This window comes from Typopeltis vanoorti, chromosome 20 (genome assembly GCF_054136105.1).
Source record: "Typopeltis vanoorti isolate ZY-2024b chromosome 20, IOZ_Tvanoo_1.0, whole genome shotgun sequence".
Lineage (NCBI taxonomy): Eukaryota > Metazoa > Arthropoda > Arachnida > Uropygi > Thelyphonidae > Typopeltis > Typopeltis vanoorti.
In genome coordinates, this window is record NC_143568.1 from 47,681,111 (window position 1) to 47,706,573 (window position 25,463).

At 36.8% G+C, this 25,463-nt stretch overlaps 1 protein-coding gene across 1 annotated transcript in view; it reads right to left on the bottom strand.

The window, feature by feature from the left end:
• The window catches only part of mRpL55 (mitochondrial ribosomal protein L55), a 71,059-nt gene extending 51,569 nt beyond the window's left edge, over positions 1 to 19,490 (bottom strand). The window contains exon 1 of the mRNA XM_090409724.1: positions 19,078 to 19,490. Within this exon, the coding sequence (XP_090265850.1) occupies positions 19,078 to 19,094 (17 nt within the window). The 5' untranslated portion in view covers positions 19,095 to 19,490. The remainder of the gene's footprint in view (positions 1 to 19,077) is intronic.
• Positions 19,491 to 25,463: the final 5,973 nt, after the last annotated feature.

Consider the following 25,463-nt stretch of genomic DNA (forward strand, 5'->3'; position numbering starts at 1 on the left):
GACTTCACATCACTTACTCAGGATGTCAATAAGACAGTGGAACTGGATGGAATTTAGATCCAGAAATCCCATAAGAAAATGTGCTAAAGAACTGACAGTTCTGTTGACCTGGCTTTTATATGAAAATCTAGCTACTGAGAAAATGCCCAGTGAGTGGAAGGAGCATAAAATAGTGATATTGAACAAGGGAGGTGGTAGAATGCAGGAATCAAACCATAGACCAGTTCGTATTTCTTCTGTGGTTGTTAATATTTTGGAGAAATTAGTAAAAAATCAAATACAAAATTAGGCAGATGAAAGTAATATTATCTGTGACAAGGGGAAGAAACAACAACAAGAGGCCATTCCTGGAAGTTGCAAAAGGAGGTGAGTAGGAGAGTGACTTTTTAAGTGTAAGGTGGTTGGACCATGGAATTCATTGCCTGACTGAGTGGTGAATGGAATCACACAATGATACAGGTGCAAGTAATATGGCAGTATGCATATAAGCTTCCACAATTATTTTGATTAGTTATTTCTATCATGTCTCCTCTTTTTTACTTATCAGCTAGTTTTTGAAGGCCACAGTTCGTCAATCTATAATCACAGGGAGCAATCCATAAACCTGCCACAATCTTTATCACTCACTTCTGGATCCTTTTCTCACTGAATCTGAGCAACTAGACTTGTATGCAGTAGTCCAGATGTGGCCATAAGGCCTTATAAAGGGGAACAATAAGTTCTCTATCCCCTCTTTTTAGTGTATTCTTCGACAACCAAGTAATCTGATGAGCAGTTTTGGCTAACTTTGGAATATGCCCTCTAAACTTTGACTCCATGTCCACAACATCTCCAATCTCCAAGTCCCTGGTCTCATTAGTTTCCTGCTGATCTTTTCTCTCTTTTTCTCAAAGTGCATCACTTGGCCATATTAAACTGGCAGCGAGGAACTTGCCTTCATCACCTTCATTTATTATCACTGTTCCGAGTTTTGCATCTGAAAACAACTGAATATTTCCCATCAAATCATTTCCTGTATCACTGATGTACAAATTGAACAACAGGGGAGATGAGCAAGTAATGAGCCTTGTGGTACACCAATAGTCACCTGCCTACTCCTGGACTCAACTGTTCCCTAAACTAGTGGTCTCAAACTGGCAGCCCGTGGGCCGCATCCAGCCCCCGGAGTAATTTTACACAGCCCACGAATTTCAATTGTGTATTTGTTGTAAATACTGTGCTTATAGTTTTAGAGCCATAGAGATATGGACTGAGTTAAGGTGTGCATAAGCTCAGTCCATATCTACAATTCACAATCAGTAAATTTAGTTCGCTAGCCGACAGTTGGTGGCGCTTCAGTATTCTGGTGTTTCCGATGCACAGCTGCGCAGTTCATATTGCAATATAGATGGAGACAAACTAACGTACAGCTTATAACTGTTTATTTGTGCTTGTTGTTAGATCTACATTATATCAATACCTATCGTTTAGAATTCTGCATAACTTTTGAGTATTGCTTTCATACGAAAATTCATCTTGTTGAATTAAAGTTGTAAATAAAATTATAATATTGATTTTAATTAAGAGATTAAACTGCAAGCCATGTCTTTAACAAACAGTAAAAGAAAAGTGGACGAAGAAGGACGTATTTTTCAAGATAAATGGAAAATTATGTTCTTTTGTGGTGTTGTGCGCAATAAAATTGTAATGTTTTATTTGTAATAAGAGAATATCAGTTCCAAAAGAATACAATTTACATTGCCATTACAAAACGAATCATGAAGAAAAATTTGAAATGTTGGAAGGCAAACTGAGGGAAGAAAAGTTACAGTTTCGGAAATCTGGCTCACAACAAGAACAAAATTTTTTTACTGAAGCAAATAAATACAGTGAAGCAACAGTTCACGCAAGTTTTGCTCTCGTGCACATCATTGCAAAATGATCAAACCATTTACTGATGGCGAATTCCTTAAATATTGTTTGATTAAGTCTGCTGAACGTCTTTGTCCTGAAAAACAACAATTATTTAAAAATATTAGTTTGTCAGCCAACATGGTAGCGGAATATATTAACGAAATCGCTAGTGATTTACAATGTCAGTTAAAAGAAAAAAGTATAGATTTTGCAGCATTCTCAATAGCAGTTGATGAGAGTACTGACATCACAGATATAGCATTCGTACAAGGTATTACTGATGAATTTGAAGTAATTGAGGAATTATTGGAAATAATTCCTATGAAAGGAAAAACTGGTGCACAGGATTTTTTTCTGAAATAAAAACTGTAATAGATAAATATAAATTAAGTTGGATAAAATGGTTGGATTTGCAAGTGATGGTGCAGCCTGTTATGGTTGGTAAAAAAAAATGGAGTAGCAGTAAAATTAAGAAATATAGTGAAAGAAGAAAAATTTCAGAATAAATTTTGCACTATACATTGCATTATTCATCAAGAAGCACTTTGTGCCAAAAGTTTGCAGATGGATAATGTTATGGAAACAGTAACTAAAACAGTAAACTTTATCTACGGACAAGCTCCAAATCATCGAGAATTTGTTGCATTGCTTGAAGAAATTGAAAGTAAGTATGGAGAAATGATTTATTATAACGAGGTGAGGTGGTTAAGTCGAGGAACTGTATTAAAATGGTTTTTTGATTTAATAAATGATATCAAAATTTTCATGACACAAAAAAATAGCTACATAAAAAAAGCTACATAATGATACATCATGGATAACAGATTTAGCATTTCTTGTTGACTTAACCGGCCATTTAAATATTCTCAATAAAGAGCTGCAAGGAAAGAATAAACTTATCACTGACATGTATGCTTGTATTAAAGCTTTTAAACTTAAATTGCAATTATGGGAAACATAACTGGAATCAAAAAATTTCATACATTTCCTACATCTTAAATCCTGCCCTATTATTTCAAATGAAAAATCTCAAGAATATGCAAGAAAAATAGCATTATGACGACAAGAATTTGAAGAAAGATTTAAAGATTTTAATGATTTGGAGTCCAATTTTACATTATTTTCATTACCATTAAAAACGAACGTGAATAATGCACCAGAAAATCAACAAATGGAGCTAATTAATTTACAGTGTGATATAAATCTTATTCAAAGATTTGAAGATACAGATTTGATTCACTTTTATTCGTACTCGTCAAAAGATAAATACCCTCAGTTACGAATTTTTGCAATAAGAATAATCACTTTGTTTGGGAGTACATTTATATGTGAACAGTTTTTTCGCAGTTGAAAATTAATAAGTCTAAGTTAAGAGGGATAATAAATCCCGTATTATTTTACAGCCAGGTACGAAACTTGGACTTGGAACTCAGTACACTTGGACTCACTGATAGTTCTTCGGCATGAAACGCTTAGATTTCAATGGATTTCGATCTCCGAGTTTCATACCCGGCTGTAAAATAATACGGGATTTATTATCCGTCTTAACTTAATTTATATCGTCGGAAAAATAGCCTCTTGGCTCTTTATCGAATTAATAAGCCTAAGAAAAGAACCCGATTGACTGATGAGCATCTACAATCCGTGATGAAGATAGTTTCTGGTAATTTTTCTCCAAAGGCTACAAACTTTATCAGAATCGAAACACCATCAAGTGTCAAGTTGCAGTAAGAAATAAAGAAGTTTATAATTATTTACATACAAACATATGTATTTTTTCTGTATGTGTCGAAGAAAAATTTAATAAATAAAAGAGAATAGGTTGTCATTATTTATTCTATAAAAGTTATAAAGGGGTGGTATCCATACATTGGGGGGGGGTAAGTACAGTTCAACATATATATATATATTCACTCTCGTTTTGTTAAAAAAAAAATTCCAGCCAGTCAGCTGCTTTCACCTCATGCATTCGGCCCGCATGCAATTTGAGATTGAGACTACCGCCCTAAACCACTCTTTGATATCTGTCCATCACCCACCCTCGAATCCAGTTCACCAGCATCATATCCATCCCCCATTTGCTCCAATTTATGCGATAGAGTTGAATGTGAAATCTAGTCAAATGCCTTTGCAAAGTCTAGCAATATGACTGAGTAGCTATTTCTCTTATACAACTTCATTGTCACTTTATTATAAAAATTAAGCAAATTACTAAAGCAAGACCTACCCCTCATAAAACCATGTTGTTTTGTGAAGGATAGTTATTGTTATCCACCTAGTTCTGAATTATGTATTCCATGACTTTCTCCAATATCTTAACCATTGCTCCTGAGATGCTGATTGGCTTATAATTTGTTATTTCTGTATTGAAGCCTCTTTTATGCATGAGACTATTTTGCTCTCTTACCATTCCATTGGCACCTTCCCAGTACTGAGGCTTAAATTAAACAGTTTGGTCAGAGGAGCTGATAATTGCCTTGTACATTCTCGTAATACACAGGCCAATATGCCATCTAATCCCATGGTTGTGTTAATGCTGAGGTTCTGTAATATTTTAAGCACCTCCATTTCTTCAACCTCTATTCTCCCATCACTCAATGTCACATCCGATATTGCAACATCACCACCTAGATAGTATACTCGTGTAAAATTGCTAGACACATCAGTAATTCAATTACTTGGTTTGCTTCTGTTACGACCCCACCATCAGCACTTTTTAAAGTCATCCTTTGATAATCATTCATCCTTTTACTTGCCACATAGCAAAAGAACTCTTTGGTCTCAGCTAGCTTTCTCTCATTATTAGCTTTGGCTTTCCATATCTTATACAGGCTACCTTTCTTTCCTGTGCCTTTTACTGCTCATGGGCATGTTGATCACCATTTTCCTTATATTCCCTCCACAACGTTTCTTTGTTTTCAACTTATTGTTGCTATTCATCCATCTAGTTATGCCTACCCAATTTATCCTTCTGACTCTGGGTATACAGTCTGATACAGCTTTCTTCAAACACACCTTGACTACTCCATTCACCACCTTCCAAATTCTTGTGCAATGGTACTGCTCAGTACTGATTCCTCAGCTTGTCATAATCACCCTGTAATTCCAAACATATCCCCTCTTAATCTTAACAGCAAATTCTGCATATCTGGCAACCTTCCAAGTCAAAACTACATGATGACTTTAACAAAATAGAGGCAGGATAGCTACATTGGTTTAACTTCTCTGATGCCATGACCAGATTTAGCACTCTCAAACCTCGTATCCCTTCTATTACATGCTATCTCAGGTAATTATCTATCAGAAGCTGTATAAATTCTATTTCCTTCCCTCTCAGTGACCATTCATCCTTCAAATGTATTTTCCATAATTGAAATCCCACCCCATAATAATCACTTGACATGCACTCATCATGCTAATTTGTAAATGCATGTCATCTACATTCTCCCTTATTCCCTCTGGATTATAGCGGTAACCAATTATATATCTCACCCTACTGGTTTCTCACACACCAGATGGACTCGAGGGACCTTCCGACTATATCCCTATCCTCCTGATGTATATTCACTCTTTTTTTGGCTTCAATTCTGCTATCATTAGCAAACTCCTCCCCCACCTGATCCTGTTTCTTCTGTCCTCTCTGAAGTTAGTATATCCTTTGCATATCCTTAGTATATCCTTTGCACTGGTAACACTGGTAAACAAGTATTTAGGCTTATGTACTGGTTTACATTCATGTTACACTTTAATGGAATAATTTACAGCACAAGAGAAATAATTAAACAACTTGTTCATTTCAATATTTTGTCTCAGTCACAGAGACAACTTCAGGAATACAATGTTAAAATTGTAATAACACACAAACAATAAGTGGAAGAAATGAGATTAGAATAAAAATGTAGTGGTAGTAGAAGTAGCCTTAGAGGTGGGAGGCATAAGAATTAGAGTTTCCAAAATTTTGGGAAATTGAATACAATCATATCTATTAAGATGGTTTTTTAAGTCTGCTACTATTTCTAAAAAGAGTCAAGTTTGTATTTGCTGCAATGGAGATAGTGGTTTTCTTTCATCCGATTCTGTGAAGGGTATCCAAGGTATGGTCTGCTAGACCTGACTAACCACCACATTTGTTTCTTGTGTATTTTTGTGTGTATTACAATTTTAACATTGTATTCCTGAAGATGTCTCTGTGACTGAGATGAAATATTGAAATGATTAAACCTGTTGTTTAATTATTTCTCTTTGTGCTGTAAATTATTCCATTCAAGTGTAATATGAATCCTTTGCATTCTATTCCTATATCATCCTCTGGCAACCATGTCTCACTAATGCCTATAACTTTTGGCTAAATTGAGCTAACCAATGCCAAAAGCTTCTTGCCCTTATTCTGAATCTGGCATAATAAACTGCAATACCCCCTTCATCCCACAGACTCTCTTATGCCTTGTGTTGCTTAGCTCACACTTATAGGCATGCTAATTAGTGCTGATCACAGTTTTCTTTATATTCCTTCCACAACTTTTCTTTATCTGCAACTCCTGCTTATTTACTATTCATCCATCTAACAAATCCTACCTGTTTTATCCTTCTGACACTGGCTATACAGTCTAATACCACTTTCTTCCAACACACCTGGATCCCTTTCCCATGCACCATCTCTCCCAAATTCTTATGCCATAGTGCTTTTCAGAGCTTGGATGCTACATTTAGCATCTTGTGATCATTCTCCCACTTACTAACCTCTAGGTTGCCTACATGCATGCATGCTCACCTGTATCCTCCTCCCTCCTGATCATTCTAGTTTGCCTGACAAGTGCTTTTGAACTTGCACTGAACAACACTTTCTCAAGACTCCTGATCCTAAATCCATTCAAATGCAAATCATCCATCTTATATACGAGGCGGTCTGAAAAGTTCTCGACCTCGACCATAGATGGCAACACTATGGGCAAGATTTTTTTTTTTTCTAAGTTGGTACATCTGTCATAAGCATCCATGTGAAATTGCAAGTCATTCTATCAAGTAGTTTGTTTTATACAGCTGTCTGATGCAAAAGGGTTGTATCCCTTGAAATGGATAAAATTGGGTATTGTGCAGTTACAAAATTCTTTCTTTGTAAAAGAAGATTTAACACCAAAAAAAAAAAATTCATTCAAAGTTCATGAAACTTTATGGGGACTCTTCAACTTCGTTTTAGACAATTAAAAAATGGGCTGCGAGTATAAACATGGCCATACCAGCCTTGAAGATGATCCATGTGAAGGACGTCCAAAAAGAATAACACCACCAGAAATCACTGATCAAGTGCATGTATTGGATGACTGGCGAGTCAAAGTGTGTGAAATTGCTGAGACTATAGGCATTTCAAAAGAATGTGTAGAATATATTTTGCATGAAGAATTGCATATGAAAAAGTTCTGCGCAAGATGGGTGCAACGCTTGCTCACAGCAGATCAAAAATGCACTCGCATCAAAATCACTGAACAGTGCTTGGAGCATTTTAACAAGAATAAAACTGAATTTGTGCATCGATTTATTACTATGCATGAGACTTGGATTAACCATTACACACCAGAATCCAAACAGCAGTCAAAACAGTGGATCAGCAGGAAAGGTCATGGCATCGGTGTTTTTTGGATGCTAAAGGCATTTTGTTTATTAATTATCTTGAAAAGGGTAAAACGATAACTGGGGAATATTATTCCGATCTTTTTAACCAGACTAGACTAAAAAATTTGTGAGAAAAGACTCAGTTTGCAGAAGAAAAAATCATCTTTCATCAGGACAAAAGTGTTTTGGCAATGGAAAAATAAATGGATCTGCACTATGAATTGTTGGAACATCTACCCTATTCTCCAGGTATGGCTCCCTCTGACTACTATCTCTTCCCAAAACTAAAACTATTCCTCGCTGGTCAGCATTTTTCTTCGAATCAAGAGGTGATTGTAGCTGTAGAGGGGTATTTTGCAGATCTTACTGAGAACCACTACAGGGACGGGATAATGGTGCTGGAGCATCGCTGGAATAAATGTATTAGTCTTAAGGAAGATTAGGTTGAAAAATAAAAATAATTTTAAAATTATAAATGCGTTTTTTCATTGTTAGGCCAAGAGCTTTTCAGACCACCCTTGTATATCCTTCCTTCCACCAAGCTCACTCCACACAACCACAAACTTCATACCATTCCTCCTGCACAATCTGCACACTGACTCATTTAGGATCATAGCTCTTCATTTCAGCTTGCTTCTATCATATCATAATTTTTACCTTCTCATCATAACACACTTGTCACCTGCTAAGCCATTTATACCAGCCAAAATAAACATCTCTTTCACCTTCACTCTCTGATACAAGATCAACATCCTTAATCTTGGCACCAAGTAAACATGATTTTATGACACTCTCCTTAATCACTCCTCTTATCAATGAATTACCATACAAAATTTGATTCTTATTCTTACACTTTTTCATACTCTTCTTTCTCTCCCTTGTTTCGTTTCTGTCATACCATTTGCCAGGCATTCCTCTAACCACCCAATCTCACATTCTGTTCTGTGCAGAACTCCATTTAAGAGTGCTATCTTTTCCATTGCCACCTGATCATTCTCTTCATTTTCCACCAATTCATTATTGTAGTTATTCATGCCACTTGCAACGTTTTCATGCATTTAATTTGTCAACTTATTCTTGTTATTGTTTTACTCTCTTCACACTTCTACATTCAGTCTCGAAACAATTTCAACAAACCTGCTCTCCAGTTTTGTTTCCCCTTCCGTAAATCTCGTTCTACAAAGTACATACATTTCACGAACACTGCAGAAAACAAAATCATGCACATTGAAATTGTCCACAATTGTTTTACGCATCAGTGCCATGATACAATATAGCATAAAATAAAGAACAATAAAACCTTTGAAAACCATAAAATTAAGCATACTAACCCTTACAATTAAGCAAGCAAACACTTATAAATATAATAAAGCAGAAAAAAAATGAGATAATTAATGAGATCAATCAATAAAAATGAGAAAAAATAAAAAATGAGAAATACTTTTCAAAAAAGAACTTAATCTTTTGGTACCAAAATCACATGTAGCACTTTCTGTCCTCTCTGAAACAGTCATATTTTTATATTCGGAAACTGTTAAATCATTACAGGATGAATTATGTTGTTAACAGAGAAGTTTTTACTTTAAATCTTAAGGAAATAATTGGAAAAACCTACTAAAAATTACAAACACTTTACACATCATACTGCCAACCAAAGTAGGGCAAATGCCTTCTGCTACAGATCTGCACTTGCAGAGTTATTGCATTATCATTTTTATTACTGTCATGTGGCACCTCCACGAAGTACCAGGACTTATCACAAGTACTGATGTACACTACTGAGCCTCCGTAGCTTAGTCAGTATAGACAAAAACCCTTTGGTTGGAAAGACCTGGGTTTGATTCCAGTCCATGACATGAGGAACCTTTATCTGGTCTCTTTCGACTAAAAGTGAGTTAGCCGGTCTCATATGGAGGGAGAGGGTTTTTCATCCCTCAGAACAGGCAAACTAACCCCCCATAAATACACATATATAGGCATAAATACATTTCCCCCAATGTCAGGCTCAGCAACAGGAAAGTTGGGGTCACTTAAAGTCACATCATATAAATAGCGGACCCTGCAACAAGCAGGATAATGAGAGGAAGAAGACTGCTGTACGATACTATCTCATAGGACCTGTCCATATTATACTGTCCTGTCAAATGTCATCTACATCCAGGAAGTTGAATATTATGAATCTCTACCTTAGATACATAACAGTAAACCATCAATTGCCAGAAAATCAGTTGTGTATTATTATTAAGCCCTACACATTATCCAAAGCACTACCCAATGTTCACACATTATCAATCATACTTTCTCTGAATTTATTCACAGTCATGGCACCTGCAAAAGACTCAGGTAAGCTATTCCACCCATTCACCACTCTCCATGCAAGTCTAGTCTTCCCACTGTTGCTCAATTTCCAAGGATAACCCTCTCCATAACCAGACCTATTCTGAAAAATTTCCTAAATCTTATAGAAACTTTTCAGTAATTTGTATGAATCAATCATATTATCCCTTTTCTGCCTGTCAACCAATTTCTATAACCAACAAATCTAACCTAATCTCCTAAATTACATTTCATAGACCTATCACCATCTTGGGGGGGGTGCTTAAGAGTCAAAGCTGTATAACTGAGAGGAGACCGCCACATAATCTTTAAAGGAATGCAGAGAACTGACCAGTTCTCCGCACTTCAGAACACCTAATGTGCAATCCTCATCTTCTCGTGGTGCACTCCGTTGGGTATCTACCTGGATACTGAACGAACGAGGATGGACTGGCAATTTGGGATTTAGCTCACCAAATTGTATTCTTATTGGCTTAAACCAAAACATAAAATGATGGTACAACATGACAAAAATTCATGCCAGCTGAGGCGTCGCCAGGTTAAACAAGACCCCAGTTGTTTTCACCAGGGAACCAGGGCAAACAGAGAAAAGTCAGCTACTGGAACAAATCCTAAAACGCACCCCAACTCAACATCACCAGAGTTCAAGTTCAGTACTATCAACATAAGAAGCCTGAATGGCAAAGAAATGGAGCTAGCTGAGGAATTGAATAAGTACCAGATCGACGTAATAGGGACTGAAACAAAAAAGGCAAAAACTGGCGAGATCTTTCTGAGCAATAAATACAAAATGTTATATTCAGGCAATGACAATCAAGGAAAAGAAGGAGTAGCCATAGTAATCAACACTAAATATGAGGCTAATCTTCTTGAATGGCAGGCACTCTCAGGTAGAGTGATGGGGTTCAGAATGGGGAACTGGACAATGAGATTTATTTGTGCCTATGGTCAAACAGAAGGTTGTACTAAGGTAGAAGTGCACAAATATTTTGAGGCTTTAGAGCAGCATTTCTCGAACATTTCCTACGATGGAACACTTAAAAAATCCTGTAATTCTAACAGAACACCTTGGTTAGAGTCGAGTATCATCGGTCTCACATACAATGTAAAGCTAAGTGCACACTATCCCTGAAGCAGGCTGTATCGCATTGCAAAAATGTAACAGGGCACACTACAGACCTGCAGGGTCGCAGCACGTCGCATTGCTTTGACCTTGCTTGTGCCCTTACATTTCCTAGAATAGATAACTCTGTTCTTCACTTGCACTCGAAGGTGTTGACAACCACGGGCTACTGTAAGCCAGTGGCTGTCAAAGCCAGCGGATGTTGGCCTTAATAGCACATACCATGTGCAAAGTGATGAGCGCCAATTTTCAAACATGTTTGAACTTATCCCACCATTTAAAACCATTTGAGGCTCATATTAATTTTGATAATATTTCACAGAACACTTATTCACTTTCCGCAGAACACAGATGTTGTGCGGAATACAGTATGGGAAATCCTGCTTTAGAGAAAGCAACTGACACAATGAAAAAGGAAAAGTTGGTCCTTGTTGGGGATCTAAATAGCAGAGTAGGAAATGATTGTCAGACATACAAAAATATTTTGGGAATATTTGTAGAGAAGAGCAAAGCTAATAATAATGGCAAATACCTGTTGGATTTCTGCTCAGGACATGGACTGGTTATTACTAACACGATGTTCCAACTTAATAATGTGCACAAACTGACATGGAGAGAAGAGGCAAAGAATAAGAGAATTCTCACTGACTATGTTATTGTTGGTAGTGATGTTTTCTCCCTGGTGCAGGACACTAGAGTGTACAGAGGATTTGAAATAAGTGATCATCATTTAGTCTTCAGCAGGATAAAATGAATTTTATATTGAAAAGAAAAACATGAAAGTTTTAAAGAGAATAAAAGTTGAGCAGCTCTCTGATGTGAACTGTAGACTAAACTACACAAATATCATTCAAGAAAAAATGAAAGAGTCTGAGAACAGGAACCAAACCTTGAAGATTCAGTGCCAAGCCATGAAGAAAATACTGATTGATTCAGCCAGAGAAGCATGTTGTGAAGTTGTCTGTAAGGATAGAAAAATCAGGACTCCATGGTGGAGAGATAGTTAAAGAGGCAGTGAACGAAAAGAAGAAGAAAGCATATCAAAAGTTCCTGGCAAATAAGTCAGATTGTGCTCTAAGAGAATACAGAGACGAATGTAAGAAAGCTAAACACTGTGTAAAACTCGCTAATCAAAAGTCATGGGAAGACTTTGGTAAGAACATTGAAAACAAATACCAAAAAGGTGGCAAGATATTCTGGTTGTTGAAGAAGCCCAGAAATGGAGGAAAGAGTGCTATAAAAGGAATTAGAAATGATAAAGGCGACATGAAAATGGGAGAAAGATATCCTTGAAGTATGGAGAAATTACTTCAAAAAATTGCTAAATGAAACAAGCAGTGATGAAAGCACAGTGGTAAAAAAAATACTGCCAATGCATCAGGAATACATATCCATACTTGAAGAAAAACCCTTCAAAAGCCTGAAATGTGGAAAGGCAGCAGGAGTATATGATATTTGACCAGAAATGCTCAAGTATGGAGTTATAAGTCTTACAGTAGCTGCACTGCATAGTTCAGAATGGACAGAGAATTGACTGAACAGAGAGATGAATTCCAGATGATTGGAGTAGAGTTCTCATAGTACCCATTTATAAAAAGAAAAATAAAACTGAATGTGAGAATTACAAAGGTATTTCTCTACTGAGTGTTCCTGGTAAGATATATGCAAGTATAACGGAGAAACGGTTGAGAAGGATTGTGGAAGAGAAGTTTGGTGAAGAACAGGTAGGATTCAGGCCAAATAGAGGCCAGGATAAGATTTTCACTTTATGACATATTTGTCATAAAGTGATTTGTTGAGAAATCATGGGAATAAAACAAAGATCTGTATTTTAAGTTTTAGATCTGGAAAAGGTATATGAGAAGGTGCCAAGAGAGAAGCTATTCAATACGCTACAGTTTTATATGGTGTCAATGGGGCATTATATCAAGCAATATTTAGTCTTTATTTGAGTTGTAAGTCAGCAGTTAGAATTGAAGGAAGCAGGAAGATGGTTTAATGTTAAATCTGGTATCAGACAAGGATGTACATTGTCCCCTCTGTTATTCATTATCTATATAGATCACATTATGGAGGAAAATGGTATTAAACCTGATATCAAAATTGGAGATGTTAATCTCAGCTGTTTGCTTTATGCGGATGATGTTATACTTATAAATAAATCCACTACAAGTCTGCAAGATTCCTTGGCTAAATTGAATAACTGTTGTAATTGCTATGGTATAAAGGTCAGCAATAACAAGTCAAAGACAATGAAAATAGGCAGAAGCATTGAAAATTTCAACTGTATTATCAATGGAGAACTTATAGAACAACTAAAATATTTTAGCTACTCAGGCACGATATTTAGTGAAGATGGTAAATTAAATATGGAAATAGACAACAGAATGAACAAAGCTGGTATGGTAAGAAGCCAATTGAAAACTTTATATGGAATAAGAGAGAAATGAGTCAGGACTAAATTAGCTGTATATAAGAGTGTTCAAACCAATTTTAACTTATGGATCTGAGAGCTGGGTCAGAAGTAAAACACTTGACCAAAGGGTAGAGACAGAAGATATGCGAGTCCTGAGAAAGATTAGAGGCATGAAACAAATGGCATCAATGGCAAATTATATTAAAAACGAGGATATTAGGAAAGAACTTGACATTGTCAGCATTCAGTAATGCGTTAGCAGGGCCAATCTCAGGTGGTATGGTCACTTAAATAGAATGGGAGAGGACAGATTAGTAAAACAAGTGTTGTCTGCCCAGTTGGTAGGAAAAAGATCCAGAGGAAGACCAAGATATATTATTATTATTATAAGATCTGATAATGTTGGAGTCTTGACAGGTAACAGACTGATTTGGAGAAAAATTGTAGATAGGATTCATGTAGTACTAGCATATCCTGTACACCCCTTGAGGGTATATGTCAGGAATTTGATGATGATCACCATCTTGGTCGCTCATTGGACCTCTCCACGTCCTATTCATCCCCAAGAAACCCAGGTGAGCAGAGCAGTAAAGATGAGGTCTTATCAAGAGGTATGCTAACCTGTTTAATCTCTGCTAGTTAGAGTGTTCTTCAGTAACCAAATTAAATAGCAGTGGACAAAATACAGAGCCCCTGCTGTATGCCACTGTCACAGGCCTTCTACAAGACTGGTACCTCTCCATCAAACACACTCTTATCTACTTCACCACCTTTATTATCCAACCCCATTTGCTACAACTTATTTATCAGAATTTCATGTGATATTGTGTCAAAAGCCTTTGTAAAGTCAGTCCAGCAGTGTCCCTGTATACTCATAATCTTTATCCAACTCAGATGTCACTGTATTGTAAAAGGTAATTTACTGAAACATAACCTATCCTTCACAAAACCATGTTACTCCACATTCCTGTATTCCAGAATCCCATTCCTAGATTCTTCCTGGGATTGCTCCCATACCTTGACCACCACTCCTGAGATACTGATCAGTCGATAATTTGCTACCTCAGTCTTAGAGCCTTCTTTATGCAATGGAACTATTTTCACACCTTTCCTCTCCCTTGGGACCAACCCAGAGTTAACACTTAAACAATATGGTCAAAGGAGCTGTCAATTCCCTAGCACCATCTCGTAATATTAGAGCTGGTACACTATTTAATCCCACTGCTGTATTCACATATAGGTTCTGTATAATCCCATGCACTTTCACATCTCTGTATTTTCTAAGGAAATTACAACGCAGACTAATATTAACTAAAATAAATTTAATCAGTATTCCAATATTTCCACAAAGTCAAATTACCATCATCAGGGAACAAAATATAATAAGATACATGCATGCAGACACTACACTAAGTAATGAAGAAGAAACATGTCAACTAAGAGTAAGCCTAAAGTCCTAAATAGTACCCCTAAATTGAGTGTCCTTGGCTGTTCAGCAGATGTACAAAGGACGAGAGCTTCCCAAATTTGGGGCAGTTTCATGCAACAAAATTTCTTGATGTTAGAGTAGACAGAAACAGAATCAAGGAAAAGTTCTTTCATATTTACATTCTATGTGATGAGTAAAGTGAGCGTTTGGACACCTTCCAAAGTATTCTATGGCAGATGTCCAAAGCATGGTCAGTTAGTCCTGAGTGACTACTGATGGAAACGATATAGTCCTTATGTTCAACAATCCTGTTGTTAGCCAAACAGGCAGAACAGCCAACATCAGAATTGCTGATGCATTAATTGTCTTAGTATCCCACAGTGCAAAAAACACATGCTATGTATTATATACACCCAAAAGAATGCGAGCTTTGCATTATGGGATACTAAGGCAATTAATGTGAAGTCATTAGTGTCTATATAAGAGCCTCCATTGCTCAGTCGGTATAGACGAAGCCCTTTAGTTGTAAAGACCTGCTGGGTTCGATTCCCGTCAGTGGCGTGAGGAACCTTTATCTGGTCTCTTTCGACTGAAAGTGAGTTAGCCGGTCTCATACAGAGGTGGAGGGTTTTGTCTCCCGGAAACTCTGGTTTTTCATCCCTTAGAACAGGAACACCGGCTGTTGGACACACATAGATTTCCAGTCATAAAATACGTACTTAATCCCTCACTAGGAGGGCTCAACCAGTCCAAAGGGACGGTTGATGAACAGGGGGGAACCCCATATGAATAAATAAAATAAAGTCTCTATATACAAGTAGCTTAGTCGTGAAAATACTTCACACACAAACTCTGTTTGCTTACACGTGGATAAAGGATAAACCAAGAATTTCTTGGCATCTTTAATTTAATTTGCCCCATAATAATTACTCATCCTCCACACATTGAGCTTATTTGCTGATGCATACTATCCAATTCATCTTTCACATATCCTAATTTATAGCAGCAACAAACTGTATATATTTCCTGTTGGCTTCTATCTCACATAAAATAGCCTTAAATGCAATATTTTCACTGACCTCCAGTTCAACTCTCTTTGGCTGCAGTTCATTAGCTATCATCAACAATACCCTTCCCCCATTCTGTTAGTTATGTTTCACTGATGACAATAACCTTTGGCCAAGAGGAAGTGCAACAGCCCACTGCTATCCTTATACTTCATACTAACTACACCATTCTAATTTGTTACCAGCAGTACTAACTTAGGCATTTTTTGTACATTCTCACACTCACTTGCTTCACTGTATCTGAACTCACTGAACAGCTTCCCACTAATAGCTCTAATTTCTACAATTATGTACATCCAATCTCACTTCATTTCAACAACACTTTTTCCAGACTCCAAATACCAAATCCTTTTGTCCATTAAACTCGCTTCACATATCCACAAACTAATTTCTAAAGCATTTGATTGGGTCTGGCACAGAAGTCTGCTTAACAAACTTCCACTTTTTGCAACTGGATTATCGGCTTCTTTTCTGGTCACTCACTATTCATGCTTTCCCATAAATGCTGAAGTATTCCAGGACTCTGTAATTTCACCAACTCTCTCTTCCTCTGTACATAAATAACTTCTTACTAACCTCATATCATATCCATGGCTTTGCTGATGACAGTACATTCTATTCCCCTTCTGCATTTGACAAGACTTGTGGGACACAATCATTTGAAGTTGCAAGATCTTCTATAATTAATGTTTTAAACTCTAAGCTCTTTGCTATTTGTGAGTCGGGGAAAGGCTAACCTTGTAAACTTAAATGCTGCCAAAACATAGCTGTCTTATTTCAAAAGTGAAGTGATAAAAAGATATCACTTCACTTCTGGTTATGCTGATAATACCCAGCTCTACAAATAATGATTAGTTAGATTTCTCTATTTAGACTGACTTACACCTCTATTTCATCCTTTATGCAAACACATCTTAGCTTCATCAGCCTCCAAAAAAATCCAGGTGTACTCTTCTGCTCAATATATTATATCTCACCATAAACTGCTGACACTGTGCATATCCTAAATCCACCCAACTTTAGAATACTTGCTCACACATTCAAGGTGGCACAAAGATCAGGTATAAGTAACTGACAACACCAATGTTTCACAGATTCACTAAATCACTCTCTCATGGAAATTTAGATTCTGCCAAGAACAATTTCCTGCTAAACTAGCCACCATCATTTCTCTACTTTTTTCCAAGAATGAAAAACATGAACAGCCAACAGGCAATATCCATTTACTGAACCAACTTCTCTTTCTCTATTCCATCTATTTTTCCCAAAGACTATCTTTAGTAGCTCAAGAAACATAACATATCTGCCTCCTTCTTCTTAACCTCTTGCAAATACCACTAGGTTTTACAATGATTCACATGTGATTTTGGTATTAGAAAAAAAATAAAATAAAAAAAGCTAACTCACACAGATACTCAACACCAATTGACCTTGCAAAATGTCTTTTTTGTCTTTTAACTGTGCATTCTCTAGACAGTTTGCCTGTTCACAGAGGAATTTTTTGATGGATTTTTTGAATGAGATCAGGTAACTCACAGTGAGTTGAAAGCCATTTATAGTTTATTCATGCCCTAGACAGGAAGCCTACATAGCTCAGTGGTTAGAAAAAAACCTGAGTTCAAAACAATCTCAGTTCAAAGAGCCTTTATACAGGCAGTTTGCCAATCTCATAGAAGAGGCAGGTTTTTTGTCCTGCAAATTCTGGTTTTTCATCCCACAAACAGGCATAACAGCCAGGACATATGCAACTGACAGACATAATTCACTGGTCTCATAGTGTTCCAAGTAACTTCTGAGGTGAGATACGAATCTAGGAATCATGATTACCTAACACATATCAGTTGCTGATGAAGCTTTCTTCCATAGTCATGAATTGGTGCAAGAACTAAATACTTCGGTACAAATTTTTATGACTTTTGTTTCAATAACATTGAAAAATGAATGTTAATTCGAGTATAGAGTGCAAAAGAAATTATTCTTTGAGCTATATTGACTACCAGCTTTATGAAGTACCCCCAGGACTAAGTGGCAGAGGGAGATAGTTGTTTTGAATCACACTACAAGCACAGATCTTTATGAATGTATTCCAGTAGGAAATGAATATTATGCCTGATGTGAAACCATTGTCTTATTAGAGGTCTGAAGCTTGAAAAAGTTTCATGTATGGTCTCTACAGCTGGATTTCCAATTATATAAAAACTAATATATTTAAAAATATGTTAGTCCATGCAAGTAAACTAATCTATCCTCTACAAATGTACAACTTTTTTTTGGGGGGGGGGGGAGTATCACAATTAAAAAGCAAAACAAGAAAAAAAAACAGCAACTGGAGGTATGCAGGGTTGTCTGAAGCATACTGCCACTTATTGATCATATACCATGAATACACAGCAGGCTCCAGTAATAATGTCTAATAGATGTCAACAAACTCTATGGAACCACACTTGATAACGATAATGAGATTCAATTTTCAGTAGCTGAAACACATCTGTCAGGTATCAACAATACCTAGATTAACACCATGGCTTGATACGATATAACTAATCTTGTAAGACCAGCGCACTAACATAACTACACCAGAATTAAGTATATCTTGTGTGGTAAATACTGTTTCAAGCCATGAAATGTCAAATAAAATGGACCAGTCTAATGAATGATTAACAATTTTAAATGTGGCTATAAAAGTCACTCACCTCTTTGCTTCAACCACTGTACTCACCTTAAAGCAGCATTTTGGACTAAAATCACTGCAGAAGGAACTAAAAAATAATTGCAAAAGATTGCATGAAACCGAGATACATATTGTGATACGCTAACATTTTCGGGTAAACATAAATATTTCAGTTCTTGTCAGCAGAGATTTTTGTCCTGAATTACATTACTTCCCAGCCGTTGCTATTTTGTGGGTATTTTGGCAGACATCACGAAATTTATAAATAACACCAGATAAAAACAATAACAGAATTCGCCGGAATATATTTTATATCGACAATAGTACTTCTTCAGGTGTTAATAAGGTCATTTCATTTCCAAACCTCATTTTGGAAATTCAAATCCTTTGGATGATCACAACTCTATGAATACACTGCTCTCTGTTGCTTCCTCCCTTACCGAATTACATCCGTTAACCATAAATCATATGTATATGTAAACCTAAAAACTAAAGCAACTATATTAAAAGTGGGAGAAATTGTTTACAAACCTCAAGAACAGTACCATTTTAATTTTTAATCAATAGAGCGTCCTCTAGCCACCAAAATATCACATTTAGATTAATAGAAGGCTCAATGCTAAAGTTATTATTCTCTCCCTTTCCCAATATTAAGAAACTCATCAAGATTTAATAAACTCTCTCTCTTTTAAATCACAAGCATCTGTTTCAATATGAGATTTTAATTCCTACACAAGCATCTTCTTCTAGTCGTTGATGATTACTCGTTTAATATCCTGATGGGTACTAAACGAGTAATCACGTAAAAATTATTCGAATATTTATTACTATTATTACGTGACACCTCCAGGGAATCCAAAGACTCATCAAGGAAGGAAACCTACTCTACAACTCTGTCTTCACCAACTACACCGAATCGCACCAACCATCATCATCTACACCAACGCCATCTACCGCCCACAACCACTAGTGTATTCACAGACAATCACAACCATTCATGCCCACGGCGGAACCCGAACCCGCTGACTTTTGCCCAGTGGTGTAGCTAGAGCTTTTGAGTTCCGGGGAGAGTTCTGAGTTTGCCGCGCTCTCAATATACACCAGAAATACTACAAAAAGTCAAAACGACGTGTAGGGAAATAAATTGAAACACTATGTTTATTTTTTAAGGGAAACTTTAATTTCAACATTCTAAAATGTTATTTTTCTTGCTTTATTTTTTCTTGCTTTTCCTCTCACAACTAGCAACACTTACAGCAACTGTGAGGAAAATTCGCAGTACTATTACAATATTTGAAACTGAGTTCTCGCGACTGTATTTTAGAATTAACTGCAAAAGTTCAAAAAAGGTTCATAGTGTCGCCCAGGGCGGACTGCCCGCTCCTTCTTCCCTAGCTACGTTTCTGCTTTTGGCTAGAGAGCAGATACGCTAGCTACTTGCAAAAGAGACCGGCACATCAATTGTGTAACAGAAAAAAACTGAAAAGAATGAAAAACAATCTATTAAGCTGTGGCGACACATCTTGCATGTCTCGCTGTGAAAGAAGGAAGTTGAAGTCAAAAAGCGATAGATTTTTGAACATACCGTCGGATGGTACCTGACGGTATGATTTTTTATTTATTCGTGTGGGGTTCCCCCATTTTCTCCAAGATCCCTTAAGACTGGTTGAGCACTCCGAGTGAGGGTATGTATTTTATGACTGTAGATTCGTGTGTTCACAGAACAGTTTGCCAGTTCTGAGGGACAAAAAATCCGATTTTCCCGTGAAAAAACTCTCTACTGCAGTATGAGACCAGCTACTCCTGTGTGTTTAAGTTATTCTGAATGATTATTGTTGTCAGGTGTCTCAATGGAGTCCAAAGACTTAGTCGAAAGAGACCAGATAAAGGTTCCTCGCGTCATTAAAATGAATCGAACGCAGGTCTTTCCGTGTATTGAGAGGAGGCTCTTGACAGCATGATCAAATGACGGTGTTTTTCCACCAGTTGGTGACAGTTACCATACAGTGACATGAAGGATAGCAAACTATATGATTGTTCCAATTAGGGCAGATAACATGCTGGACTTCGAATCTAGAAGTTATGACATTATGTGAGATTACTAGGTAGTGTGTGGGGGGGTAGATGGCGTTGGTGTAGTTGCGGTTCATTGTAGCTGGCAGATTGAGTGGTGGAGACAGAGTTGTAGAGTAAGTGCCCTTGGTGAATTTTTGGACTCTCTGGAGGTGTCACTTAATAATAATAATAATAATAATAATAATAATAATGACAAACTCAGGAGAATATTATCTTTGTTTCCATGATATCAGTAACTGAATGGGAAGTATATCAGAAGTGCATCAAAAGCTTTAAAAAGATATTTTATTATTATTATTATCCTAAGATCTTTGGAGTCAAAAACTCATATATCAGGTCCTTTGTCATACACACACAACTCAAATTCAAATTTTCTGCAGACACCGAACTCTAAAGCAATGCATTCCAATCATTCACAATTCTCCATACAAATAACCTGAATCTCAATCCCTTGCTCACATCATACAGCTTCCAGGCTTGACCTCTTGTTCTCCCCCATCCCCCCACCATTTTCTGAAAAATCTCTCTTCAACATTAATCCTGTAACAGAAGGAAAGAACAAGCCTGCAAGACAAACAGGAAAATGACGAGACTCAGGGTGGTCAGGGGAACACAGCCTGAGAAAGGTAAATGATCAAAGACGATGTAGACATGAAGGGAATGATATGGCATGGGTTGCAGTTACAACAGTTCTATCTGAAGAAAATTCTGTGCTGAGTGAGGAGAAAAAGAAATGATGCGAGGAAGGTATGGAGGAGTCACATCTAATAAGTGGTATCAGAGAAACCTGTTAAAGATCCAGGAATTAGCTTTTACGTTTGTATGCCAATGCTAGAAGAATCAGAAACAAGGGAAATAAAATGTTTATGTTGATTGAGTTCATCATCTCATTACAGATTGTTATTATAAATAAGGTGCCAAATCTCTCTACAGTTGGTGAAAGTGACCATGACGTGATTATTTGAGTGGTGCCAGCCATGTGAGACACGCAATGCTGGTTAGTAGAAGCTTAGGAAATAGCATGCAGCTATAGCATGGAATAGGGGGTTGGTTGGAAGGGAGATCAATGCTGTTTGGGTAATATTCAAGAACTATCTAGTAGAAGCAATGTCGAAATATATTCCAAGGGTTAGAAAGTTAAATACGGTTGGTGTGAAATGGATGAATAATGAGATTACGTAAGCAGTAGAGAAAGTAGGCATTATTGAAGAAACATGATAGGTGGTAAGAATCAATTCCCTTAGGAATACAAAGAACACGTAAGGAGATAACTTGGTTGGTAAGTTAGTGAAAGCAGCAAAAGCGTAGTAGTATGAGAAACAGTTAACTAGTGAATCAAAAGAAAACCTAGGGAGTTCTTTAGATATGTAACCAAGAAAAAAAAAGATTATGGTAGGATTATACTGATTGGAGAAAATGGATAACGACAGCTACTGCAGAAGTTACTGTTGAGATATTTAATGAGAAGTTCGTAAAGGTCTTTCATCCTTGTGAATGCGACATCAACGAGAGTTGTGATCACTGGGTGATGAGGTGTTACGGACTGTGAGTGGCCAAACTTGGTGGGAATTTGGCTGTGGGACTTGAAATTAAGTTGAAGGAATGTGCTGGGGGTTGACCTATGCCTAGATAATTAATAATAGACTGACAATGGTTCAAGTTCCAAATGAGTAAAAGGAAGGCAATATTGTATGGCTAAATAAGAGAGAGAGACAGATAGAGAGAGAGAGAGAGAGAGAGAGAGAGAGAGAGAGAGAGGGGGGGGGGGGGATATGACAGAACTCAAGCCTCAAATTAAAGGTCAATCTAATCTCTATGTCAGGTGTACTGGTTAAAGTGTTGGAGAATTGAGCCAACAAGGACCCAGAATCAGAATTCACTGGGCAACAGTGGTATTATCTTTAATGGGCAGCATAGATTTACTAAAGGTAGTAATGTTTTAATAAGCTACTTACTTATTATAATGCGATGACAGCTACACTGGACGAGGGAGATAAATACATGTTAGTATATTTAATTTGATAGTCAAACTAGAGCAGATGGAGATTGATATTAGACTAGTGCATTGGATTACAGATTGCTTATCTGATAGTTGTCATCAAGTTGTGTATGGGGAGAAATATCCTGGAAGAGGAATGTCACTAATAGTGTTACTCAGGGATCTGTTATGAACCGTTCTGTTTAACCTAAGTTAATGATAATGGGAAGACTTGATTGGAGACATTCAGTTGTTTGCAGACGAAGTTCGGACGAACATGAGCAGTAGTGCAGATATTGGGCCTTAAAAGAAGACTTGAGTAGACTAATGGAATGGATTGAGGATCTAGTACAATGTTGGAAAATGTAAGGTTTTAAAAATTGGCAAACAGAAATGGGACGTACTGTTTACTCCTGGTGGGGATATATATTGTTAGAAGTGGGGGAAATAAGAGATCTCGTGTTGATAATGGATAAGGATGTGAAATGCCAGAATTGTTAGGACAACACAATGAATTCTGGAAATTATGCAGAGGATATTGACTTGTAGAAATAAGGAGATTCTGGATCCATTGTAGAAGACCTTGATTAGGCTACATATGGTACTATTTACAGATTTAGGTTCCTAGTTTTCAAAGGGGTAAAGACATGTTGGAAAAGGTACAGAGGCAATTGACTAAGGTGATTTCTGATTTCTGGAATGTAGAATATGAAGAACGGTTGAGAAGATGCAATGTACAGAATATAGTGGTTAGGTATAAGAGGTGTAATATGTAGGCCGCCCATATGTACCATTTTGAATAGGACAGTACCGTTTTTTTCATATTTCCGGCAGTCCCGTTGTTTTAATAAAATTGTAAATTTTGTCCGTTTTTAATAAAAACTATAAATACACTTTAATATTGGTCAATCATATATTATTATTCATAACATAATCATATATCAATATCATGGATACCAGTAATTTGTGTAACCATGGAGTCACATTGTTCGATACTAAATATCGAACGAGAAACACTAAATACTAAATATAAATACCAAATAACGAGAAATCTAGATTAAATGTTGAGACAATGAGGGCGATGTTAGTTGTAAGACAAATTGTGTCATGGAGTGTGACAAATTTTATGATAAGGTGTTGAAAGACCGAAATTTTCTGCGTAAGATCACTTCATCGAAGAAATATTAATGGTACAATCGCGGTGAAATACAGTCCCCTGCACATCTTCCTAAATTTTTGTGTGGGTTCTGTCACTGAAGAATATAGGGAAGCTCAATATGTTTATGTAACAAAACTTTTTTTTATCGTCTTATTTTTTCATGAATACAGAATATTACATAACCACCTGTCCCGTTTTTGTCATTCTATTATCCGGTTTTTGCCTCATGGAAATATGACCAGCCTAGTAATATGATAAATATGACAGTCTAAGTGGAAAGTGAGGTCTGCATCTAGAACGCTAGCCCACCAGAAGAAAGACAAGTTCAATTCTATTTGCAGAGTAAAGGAAAGTTTTTTAAAACTTTCTTATCTCCAGGATATTTGGAATTTTTTCCAGTAAACTCAAAAATATCGACCTATTTCAGACCGACCACAAGATATTGTGTCAAGGTTATTGACTAAGTATTGATAGACTTGGACTAAACCATATCTGATTCGCTACTGGTAGAGATTGGAATGCTCTCTCAGTTCCCAAAGTTAGATAGGATTCAGACGACCCTAACTAGGCTTCACCTGATTAGGCTTGTAATGAGCTTCAGCTGATTACCCGCCTGATTACACATGTGATGAAAAACTTATTTTGATTCCACTTGATAATATTACACTGTTTGCATTATCAAATCAATCTTTATTTCTTTTTATTTGCCTACATCTAGAACTTGGATTTGGATTTTGAATTTTGATTTGATATTAAAAAGTAAATCTGCCATCGTCTTTTATTTCTCATTTGGGAGTAGGCGAGATTGTTTTATTTCTAAATAATTTTTGGAACTGACGGAGAAATTTAATCTCCATCAGTAGTGTTATAGACTAGGTTAGAGACTTAGTCAAGGTTATAGACTAAGTATTGATAGACTTGGACTAAACCATATCTGATTTGCTACTGGTAGAGATTGGAATGCTCTCTCAGTTCCCAAAAGTTAAATAGGACTCAAACGAGCTTAATCAGGTTTCAGCTTGTGTCTAATCAGGCACACACAGGAAAATGGCGAGACTCACGGTGGTCAGGTTGTTGGTTCTAGGGTCGATTTTTTTTTGAGTTTATGGGACGATAAGCCCACTTGCCAGTGCCAGTAATTGACTAACTCGGGAGCTCGAAAAAAAGCTTACAAAGAGTTTTTCTAGTCGGCGACTAGAATATAGCTGACTCTGCCATTCCTCGGACCATCTAGCACTGTGGATGCACACACTATGTACACTGAGCTATACAGGCTTATTTTTCATTAATTCGTTGTTATTAATTTTTATTCATTAAGATGTAAATAACTATTGAATCTGCTTGATGGTGTGTGTATATATATATATATATAATCAGCTAACGCCTTTTTATTCCCGTATAGGAAGTAAGCGAAGCCGTTTTTAGCACCATCTAACTTTTGGAGACTGAGTGGGAGTTCAATCTCCAATGGTACCCAATCAGAAATAGCTTGACCAAGGCTATCACTAATTAAGCAGCAAGCAGTGGAGAGAATGGCTCAACAAGTGCCGCCATCTCGTGGTCCCTAACACAATATATTTAATGTCTGAAATAATGTTCGTTCTTCGGTACATTTTCTTGAGTTTACGGGACGAAAAACCCGAGTTTCTAACAGAAAATCCCCACTTGCCCATGCCAGAGGTCGACTAACTCGGGAACCCGTCG